The sequence below is a fragment of the Miscanthus floridulus genome, chromosome 17 (assembly GCF_019320115.1).
Source record: "Miscanthus floridulus cultivar M001 chromosome 17, ASM1932011v1, whole genome shotgun sequence".
Lineage (NCBI taxonomy): Eukaryota > Viridiplantae > Streptophyta > Magnoliopsida > Poales > Poaceae > Miscanthus > Miscanthus floridulus.
The window spans coordinates 71,342,696-71,353,046 of record NC_089596.1 but is presented as its reverse complement, the minus strand read 5'-3'; the positions used below and the strand labels follow the sequence as shown (position 1 = coordinate 71,353,046).

General features: G+C 48.5%; 1 protein-coding gene across 1 annotated transcript; it reads left to right on the top strand.

The window, feature by feature from the left end:
• The first annotated feature begins 609 nt into the window (after positions 1–609).
• LOC136515781 (uncharacterized) lies at positions 610–1,200 on the top strand. The gene has a single exon (XM_066509279.1). The coding sequence runs from the start codon at positions 610–612 to the stop codon at positions 1,198–1,200; it is 591 nt and encodes a 196-aa protein (XP_066365376.1).
• Positions 1,201–10,351: the final 9,151 nt, after the last annotated feature.

The window sequence follows — 10,351 nt, the reverse complement described above, 5'->3', positions numbered from 1 at the left end:
TTCTTCAAGCTCCTCAAGGCCTCCGAGCACTTTTCCTGGTCGGAGGAGGCAGATTCAGCTTTCGAGCAGCTCAAGTTGTTCTTAATAAAGCCGCCAATCATGACAGCGCCAAGGCCGGATGAGACTCTGCTAATATACATCGCCGCCATTTCTCGCGTTGTAAGCACAGCTATCGTCGTCGAGCGTGAGGAAGCCGGGCACGCTTACAAGGTGCAACGTCCGATCTACTTTATCAGTGAAGTACTTAATGAGCCAAAAACTCGTTATCCTCAGGTACAAAAGCTGTTATATGCAATTCTTATTACGTCGCGCAAACTCCAACATTACTTCAAATACTACAAGATCTCCATGGTCACTGAGTTCCCCTTGGGGGACATTCTTCGCAACAAAGAAGCTAATGGCCGCATCATTAAATGGGCTATTGAGCTCGGCACCTATTCCATTGAATTCAGAAGCAAACCTACCATTAAGTCACATGCACTCGCTGACTTCATCGCTGCATGGACCGAGATCCAAGAGCCCATCCCCGCTGCTTGCCCCGAACACTGGGTGATGTACTTCGACGGCGCTCTTAACATCAACGGTGCTAGTGTGGGCATTCTATTCATTATGTCGACCAAGGATAAGCTACGTTATGTCCTTCGGATACACTTCTCGGTCTCCAACAACGCCGCAGAATACGAAGCATGTCTCCATGGTCTTCGTATAGCCATCGAGCTCAGCGTCAAATGCCTAATGGTGTACGGGGACTCTGCATTGGTTATCAAACAGCTCAACAAACACTGGTCCTATTCCAGCGAGAAGATGGATGCTTACTGCGCTGAAATCAGAAAGCTTGAAGGAAAATTCTATGGTATCGAGTATCACCACGTGGTACGTGACCAAAATCAACTCGCCGATCACTTATCCAAGCTCGATTCTTCTCGCGTCGTGATCCTGCCGAGGGTTTTTATTCAAGATCTCCTGGCGCCATCCATCAAAGAAGATAAGGAAGTTGAAGAAGTTCCTCCTGCCGAGCAGTTGGTACTTACGGTACTTTCGCCGGTCGCCGATTGGAGGGAGCAATTCATCAAGTACCTCACCAGCACCGAGGTACCCACAGACAAGACTGAAACTGAATGCCTAGTTCGTCGGAGCAAGCTTTATGTGCTGGTGGATGGCAGCTTGATGAGGAAAAGTGCCAAGGAAGGGATACTGTAGAAATGCATCACCCAAGAGGAGGGAGCGAAGCTGCTTCTTGAAATTCACTCTGGTTCCTACGGCAACCATGCGGCCTTGAGAACATTGGTCGGCAAGGCTTTCCGAGCTGGTTTTTATTGGCCCATAGCCTTCACTGATGCAGAAGATCTCATCCGACGATGTGAAGGATGCCAATTCTTCGCTAAGCAAATACACGTGCCCGCACAAGAGCTACAAACCATCCCAGCTTCCTAGCCCTTTGCATGCTAGGGACTGGACATGATCGGGCCTTTCAAGCCAGCACCAGGTGGTTTCCGGTACGTGTATGTCACCATTGACAAGTTCTCCAAGTGGATTGAATATAAACCGCTCGTCTCGGCTACTGCAAAGAAGGCAGTTGAGCTCTTTGAAGATATCATCCACAGATTTGGTCTCCCAAACAACATCATCACCGATCTCGAAACTACGTTTACTGGACATCACTTCTAGGACTTCTGCAAAGACCGTTGCATCTTCATCAAATATGTTTATGTTGCCCATCCAAGAGCCAACGGTCAAGTCGAACAGGCGAATGGTATGATCCTTGATGCCTTAAAAAACGAATGTATCAGAAAGAAGAAAAGCACCCAGGCAGAAGGCTCAAGGAGCTTCCAGCTGTAGTCTGGGGACTACATACTGAAGCTAGTTGCAGCACCGGCGTGACTCCATACTTTTTGGTCTACGGCTCAGAAGCCATACTACCAGCGGACGTTACTTTCCAAGCACCTAGAGTGGAAAACTATGATGAAGAGCAGGTTGAGGCTGTCTGGTCTGAGGACGTTGAGCGAGCCAAGGAAGAGCGCCTAGTCACCTGTGTCCGTACAGCTAAGTATCTAGAAGGCTTGCGGAGGTACTACAACCGAAACGTCAAAGGTCGTTCATTTATTGTTGGCGATCTCGTTCTCCGCAGAAAACAAAGGACTGACGGTTTGCACAAGCTCTCTTCCTCCTAGGAAGGGCCTTGTATCGTCAAAGAGGTTACCCGACCAGGTTCTTATCGCCTAAGTGACTTAGGAGTCGATGTTCCCAACTCGTGGCACATCGAACACCTTATACGTTTCTATCCTTGAAATACTACAGATATGTACTCTATAAATTTATATTTAGTAATGTTTTTTGGTCTCCATAACTTGTCTCCGTTTTGTCTCTATTGTGGATTAACAACCACTTATGGTCGCTGAGCTATATGCTACTTCATAACGAACTCCAGTATAAAAACGCCGAACACGATTTCTCCAAATCGTCGAACACGTTTTCTCCAAATCGCCGAACACATTTTCTCCAAATCGTCGAACACGATTTCTCCAAATCGCCGAACATGATTCCTCCAAATCGCCGAACACGTTTTCTCCAAATCGCCGAACACGATTTCTCCAAGTCACCAAACATGATTTCTCCAAGTCGCCGAACACGATTTCTCCAAATCGCCGAACATGTTTTCTCCAAATTGTCAAACACGTTTTCTCCAAATCACCGAACACGATTTCTCCAAATCGCCGAACACGATTCCCCCAAATCGCCGAACACGTTTTCTCCAAATCGCCGAACATGATTTCTCCAAGTCGCCGAACACGATTTCTCCAAATCGCCGAACACGTTTTCTCCAAGTCGCCGAACACGATTTCTCCAAGTCGCCGAACATGATTTCTCCAAATCGCCGAACACGTTTTCTCCAAATCGCCGAACACGATTTCTCCAAATCGCCGAACACGATTTCCCTAAATCGCCGAACGCGATTTTCCCAAATTGCCAAACATTTTTTGATCGAAGAGCAACATGCTTTCTTTTTTCTGATCTCTTCGGAGATGACTTAGTCTCTGATTTCTCCCTACACGTGCTACGGGCTCCGCGCTCTGTGTTATGGGTGGTCGGCTGTGGTCCCTTGGTCACACCTATTTTTCCTGCATGTCTATGGGCTCCGCGCTTGGCGTTATGGACTATGGGTCAGCCAAGGCCGAGAGTTCAACACGGGACTACTTGCTCGTACTCCGCTTATACGTTCTTTATCTCCAAGTTATTTTGGTAAACCGCCGAGCAGTACACGTTCCGCTTTTTTCTTTGGAGAAGACTCAGTCTCTGATCTCTCCCTACACGTGCTACGGGCTCCATGCTCTACGTTACGGGTGGTCGGCTGTGGTTCCTTGGTCACGCCTGTTCTTCCTACATGTGCACGGGCTCCACGCTCGACGTCATGGACTATGGGCTAGCTGAGGCCATGGGAGTCAGTAGCGAACTAACTGCTCGGACTCTACTTATACTCCATATAAATACCTTATGGTCATAATTATGAAGATTATTTCGCCGAACTATAAGCAAACTGCATATATTACATATATAAGCACCTTATGACAAATATTTGATAAGTATTTGTTTCTTGCGCTATCGTGTTTTCTATTACACAATCAAGGTTTTACAGATGGTCTTCTATAATAAGATTAATGAGCTCCGCCATCACCATTCGTTTCGCCAAACAGATCTATATCGCCGGCCAGCATTTTTGCTGCATCCTCCACTTCATCCTCCAGCTGCTGGGTCTTCGCATCGCTCAGTCCTTCTGCGAACCCACCCTCCATGGACTGAAGGTCAGTGGTCGGATAATGGGACCAAACAACCGCAAGGACATGGGTAGCAACGGTAGTAATGGCATCGCGGTTGAAGGTTTTGAAGTTTTCCCATGCTGCCTTGCACCTCTGAATGATGGTGTTAGGGTGTTGCCGCCTGCCGTCGTGCTGAGTGGCCATCTTTAGGTCGATGCAATCAAGCACCGGCTTAATTGCAGTGACTACAGTATCAAAGTTCTCTTTCTAGACCTTGGCCTCCTGCACCAGCACATCGAATTGTGCTTTGGCTTTATGACGATAACCTATGAGAGTTACAATGATCCGTTATACAAGGAGCTACTACAACAATGATACCAACCAGAAGGAATTCACCTTTCAACTCCTCAACAAGTTTGTCCGCACGCTCTGCTTCCTTTGCTTTTTCCTGGTGAAGTTGATCGATGGTCTGACACATCTGGCCGAGCTCAGCATCTTGCTCTACAAGCACACCAGTTGTTAATGGAAATGAGGCTGTTCAGCAATACTAAAGTGCATTTGTCGATGTACCGTACTTGCTTTCTGTTTGGATACACTGTTGAGCTATTCGCTTTTTCTCTCCAGCTGCTCAGAAGCACATTTTAGTTGGTCAGAGATAGCGGCCAGCTGCTCGGACTGGCTCTGCACTTGCTCGGACACAGCCGCCAGCTTTTCGGTAAGAACCCCCTTTTGGTATTCCAGGTCCCGCGCGTTGGACTCCGCAAGGTCTCATTCGCGTTGGGCTCGCTGGATATTCTTCTCCGAGAGGTTTCTGGCCTCTTTGAGTTTTTCATTCTCCACGGAAAGGGGCTCCATTCACTTTATTAGCTAGCGACGCTGCTCGGCAACTCAAGATATTTCCTGCAACAAATTTGATGACATTATTATTAACCAATTCCATGAAACGACTAGGACCTTTCCAGACGAAGTATTCACCTTGATCTATTTCATCACACCAGTAAGGGAAGTCTCCGTCTAATGAACTCCTTGGTGGTGTCCTCCTCTTCAACAATAACTATTTCTTCAACGCGCTTTCGGAGGATCCAGACTGCTTGAGGTCGAGGTTCATCGCGCATGATTTCCTCCACCTCATCCTCTTCCATCGCAGTCAGAGGGACAACCTTGGGGCTCAGTGGTCGGATAGCAGTTCCGACCATGCCCTCCAAAGGATCAGGGACTACCGTTTGTTCATTTGACTTCGAAAGATTTTCCGCTCTCGTTTCCACCATTGCCGAAGGAGCTGTCGCTGGCTCACACGCCATTGTAGGTAGTCGCTCACCGCTAGGAAGCTCACCAGGGGTAGCAATTGGCTCTCCCACGTGCTCCCGAGCGCTCGGGGACTCCAGGATGTGGTCCGCTGGCGTCTCCACTGCTCCAGGGCAAGTTTCCGGTCACCGATCAGTTTGAGCGGGTGGGGCTAGATCTGTTGCTCGCCTTGCACTGTATCAAATCAGTTATTCAGTAACAACATAAGTACAGAAAATACAGCAACATAACTATATCACAAGAGCATTTATGGTTTGGTCTGACGGTTCAATTTCTTGAACCGACGGCGCCGACCAGAGCCTCCGAGCACAGCTGCGGGGTCGACTCCTATGCTCGGCGGGGGAATTCTCGGCTCTTCCTCGGTCAGCCTTGGTTCCGCCTACTACTCTGGGGTCGCTATCGTTTGTTGTTCCAGGATCTCCGTTGATCGCTCCACGGGGATTTCCGAAGACTGCCGCGTCGCAATTCTATCCGCTCGATGCTCGGGGACTCTCCTTGTTGGAGCCTCAAGGACTTCTTCGCCTACCTCGGTTTGTTGTTCCGAGCGTGGGTAGAGTTGGGCCCTCTTGTGCTCGAGGGAGGGTTGGTGAGAATCTCATCATCGTTAGACCAATCAAACACCGCAGTTCTTCGTGTTCGATTGGTCTGGTCATCATCTAGAGAGATCCCGCCTAGTCTTCGGGGAGCAGTCACTGCTTTTTTCCTTTTCTTTTGGGCCGGCTCATCTTCCGCCGGCTCCTTTCCTCTAGTTTTCGCTGACACCAAGGGAGGACTCTCCGTCCGACTAGTGTCCATTCCTCTACATTCCGAGGAGACACCAACAGAGCTCTCCTCAATTTGAACAGGTCAACGTGCATCCACTGAGGGTGGCCAATCATTTCTCGGTACACCCGAGAAATACACCACCCTGTCCTACGAATGGATCTTAACATGAGTAGGATCAGTTTATTGCTCGGCAGTATAAATAACATTATCAAAAACATATAGTAAAGACATTCACCTAAGGAGGCAGATTCTTGCAATTGAAGGGCTTCGTGTACCCTGAAAGCCTGAAGGAGGAGAGCGGAGCGAATAGCTCGGTAGTTCGCTCTTCGACGTCGCTCCTAGAAAGAATTTTGGGCTTCTCTTGAGTCCCGTCGGTCTCCCCTTTGAATTCAAAGCCTGGGTGCGCCCTCTCCTTGCAGGGTTGTATGCAGCGCACTATGAAACTCGTCGCTACCAATCCGCCATTGGTCTTCATGCCCTTTATCAAGCCAAGGAGTTCATTCACTTGATCCATGTCATCCTTGCTCGGCAGCTCCGACCAACTCCTTTGGCTTTCTAGGATGTGGTCGGCATTACAATGCACCGCTGGGTGGCTTTGTCTCATGTAGAACCATCTGGTGTTCCACCCCTTTAGCAAAGTGTTCAGCGGTATGGTAAGATATTCACTCGCCATCCCATCCTGAAGCTGGAGATACACCCCGCCGACCACCTTCTAACCAGCACCGCCTCTCTTCTTTAGCCAGAATAGGTGACAGAAAAGATTGAAGTGGGGTAGGATGCCAAGGTATGCCTCATAAAAGTGGATGAAGATAGAGATGTGCAGAATGGTGTTGGGGTGGAGGTTGCACAGAGTAACCCCCCAGAGCTCCAATAGATCCCTCAGAAATGGGTGCACAGGAAACCCTAACCCGCGCCAGAAATAGTCTTTGAATACTACCGCTTTGTCAGTGTGAGGCGTGGGAAAGGACTCACCAAGAGCTGGCCACTATCCGACGGTCGCACGGTCGGGTAGAACGCCGGCCTCCACCAATCGGTTTAGCTCAGCTTCTCCTATTCTTGACGGCACCCACTCCTCATCGCGTCGGGCCATGGCATCCGCCTTCTTGGGACTCGTCTTCTTCGATTTCGCAGCACCTCTCTTTGGCGCCATTTCTCAGATCTGGTTAGGGTTTGGCGGCGGAGACAACTGCGGTTACGGATTTGGCGGCGCAAGAAGTGAGGAGGAAGATGAAGTGGAAAAGGTGGGAATGGGGACTGCGGCGGCACTATTATATAGGACCCTCCCCACCGTTCCGCATTCAAGGGTTTTTTTGGAACCGTTCCCGCGATCTATGTCGCTCCGAATTCTCTGATGCGGCTAAATGGGCCGTTACCAGGATTTCCGCGCAACCTCTGCCCACATCACTCATTTGTTGCTACCTTCAGTTGCTCCTCGCCGAAATATCACCAACATCTCCACCATTTATTGAGGCTAAGTAACTGATACTGAACAGCTGTTACTCCAGTTTTTCTTCCATGATTTGATTTCTCTGATAACTATGCCTGCAGCTCGGGGACTGGTGGTCTTTTCCATTGGTCGATTGATTGATTTTCTATTACTGACCCTGGCACCACGTGACTACACCACCTACTGCTAGGCTCGGGGACTAAGTGGGCACACTTCACCTCGCGGTGAATGTGCTTTGTCTCTTTCTGGGACACGCCTAGGGACTGGTTTCTTGCTCGGCTGGTTTTCTACTATTCTTCAAGTTTCTGACCCTGGCACCACATGACTACATCATCTGCTGTTAGGCTCGGGGACTAAGTGGGCACACTTCACCTCGTGGTGAGTGTGCGGAGTTATTCTCGAAGACTACATGACTATAGAGGAAGATTGACTCCTATAACTTTGTTCGAACTCTAAGTGGGCACACTTGGTCCACTATGGAGAAATTTTTTATTTTAAACTTGAGCTCCTTACACCCTTATAGCAAGCCGTATTTTGGTCACTCTGCTCGACGATGGTTCACGCTGCTCGGCGATAGGCCATGTTGCTCGGCGATGGGTTACTCTGCTTGGCAACGGTTCACACTATTCGGCGACGGCTCACACGGCTTGGTAGTTCAGCATGGTGGTTGGACCATGAGCTTGACTGCTCGGCGTTGTTCGCACCTGCTCGGACGAGCAAAAGACAACATTGCACAATGGGTACAAGGTGCTCGGGGACTAGCTGTGGGGTGTACGACTCCGGATACCCACGGCCGACCACATGGGCTGCACCCCTAGGGGTGGCCCAGCCCACAAGAAGAAGCCTTGCGAGGCACGACTCTGCTCGGCGCCTTTCGCAAGACATCGGGAAGATATCCTAAAGATACTATGAGATCTGTTAGGATATGTATGATCCCAAGATTCATGTAATCAGTTATTACTTTCCGGTTATCTCTCAGATCTAACCGACTTGTAACCCTGCCTCCTGTACTATATAAGGCGGGCAGGGACCCCCTCTAAAATCACAGCATATCATACGATAGCTAATACAAACCAACAGACCACAGGAGTAAGGTATTACATCATACTGATGGCCTAAACCTGTCTAACTCCTGTGTCTCTGCTGCCTTCCTGTTCTTGATCCCGCACTCCCCTGCCGATCAATCTACCTTCGTGGGATACCCCTCGGAGGACTGCCGACGATATTCTGTCGACAATCATCAAATGAAGATTCATGCAAAGAATTTGGTGAATTGATGTCGAAGGAGTTCGAGATGTCAATGATTGGAGAGCTTACATTCTTTCTTGGTTTTCAAGTCAAGTAAATGAGAGAAGGGATTTTCATCTCTCAAGAGAAATATACTAATGATCTTCTCAAGAGATTCAAGATGGATGAATGTAAACCAATCAAGACTCCAATGCCAACCAATGGACATCTTGACCTAGATGAGGGAGGTATCCCGGTTGATCAAACTGTCTACCGCTCTATGATTGGTAGCTTGTTGTATTTGACCGCATCTAGGCCCGACATCATGTTTAGTGTGTGTATGTGTGCTAGGTTTCAAGCTAATCCTAAGGAAACTCATTTAATTGCCGTAAAAAGAATCCTTAGGTATCTTAAGCACACACCAAGCATTGGCCTTTGGTATCCCAAAGGAGCTATATTTGAGTTAGTTGGCTATTCTGATTCAGACTATGCCGGTTGCAAAGTTGATAGAAAGAGCACATCTGGAGGGTGTCATTTGCTTGGTAGATCACTTGTGTCTTGGTCCTCCAAGAAATAAAATAGTGTGGCTTTGTCCACCGCCAAAGCGGAATACATTGCCGCGGGTGCTTGTTGTGCACAAATACTTTACATGAAACAAACTTTGCTAGACTATGGTGTAGTTCTAGATAAAGTACCTCTTTTGTGCGACAATGAAAGTGCGGTAAAACTTGCAAATAATCCGGTTCAACACTCTCGCACCAAGCACATAGATATCCGCCATCACTTTCTTAGAGATCATGTTGCTAAAAATGATATATCACTAGAAGGTGTAAGGACCGAGGATCAATTGACGGATATCTTCACTAAACCGCTAGATGAGGCAACATTTTGTAGATTGCGGAATGAACTCAATGTGCTTGATTTTAGTAACTTCACTAAAAATTGAGCTTGTGTTGTCTCTTGTATTGCATTGTAATATACAACATGTTTAATGCTTTATAATGCATATAGGGCTTGTCTAACATGGTTAAGATAACCGCCGAAAAGCGTGTGAAGAAGCTTAACCTTGGATCAAACTTGACAAGCAACTAGATTTACTTTCAAGTATTGCATTGCATATGCATGATTGTTGTTTGTCGTTTGTCTTCAATTTGCCCTCTTATTGCCTATTTTCTTAAAAAAGAATTATAGCCTAAGGCAAAATATTTTGAAAAAACTTGAGGGTTTGAGAGAGGTCACTCACATCAGTCTCAATTAGTGTTTATTTGGATCTTATTGGAGTTGGGACTTGATTGGGAACAGGCAGCGTGAAGATTTGCTGAAGAAGGAGTGATCGGACGCTGCACTGGACTCTGATGTCCAGCGTCCGGTCAGTTCACAGGAGGTGAACTGCTGCCGAGCAGGAGTGACCGGATGCTGAAATAGTGTTTTCCCAGCGTCGGTCAGAAGGAGCTTCAGTGTCCGGTCATTCATGAAGACATCAAGGCTAGGTGACCGGACTCTAGCTGTGCCCGGTCGGTGTCCACCGGACGCGTCCGGTCGTGATTCCAGAGGATTTGGACCTCTCTAGAATTGATCGGACGCTGGGTGGTAGCGTCCAGTCGCTACCACCGGAGCGTCCGGTCAATAGAAAACGTGCGGCATCAGATCTCTTTTCTCGTTTTCTTCTCTGACTCAGGGGCCACCCTATTTAGTCTCGGCACGCCGTACCTCAGCCTAACTCATCTCAGCCACGCTGTCATCGCCGTCCGGTGCCCTAGCCGCCGCAAGCACCACCGCGACCTCCATAGCTCGTGCGCCACCGCACCACCCTGCTCCCGCACGAGCACCGCCGTGCCGCGCCATCTCGAGC

What these genes read in the sequence shown, in the direction of transcription:
- LOC136515781 (XM_066509279.1), top strand. Translation starts at nt 610, where the DNA reads ATGTCGACCAAGGATAAGCTACGTTATGTCCTTCGGATACACTTCTCG.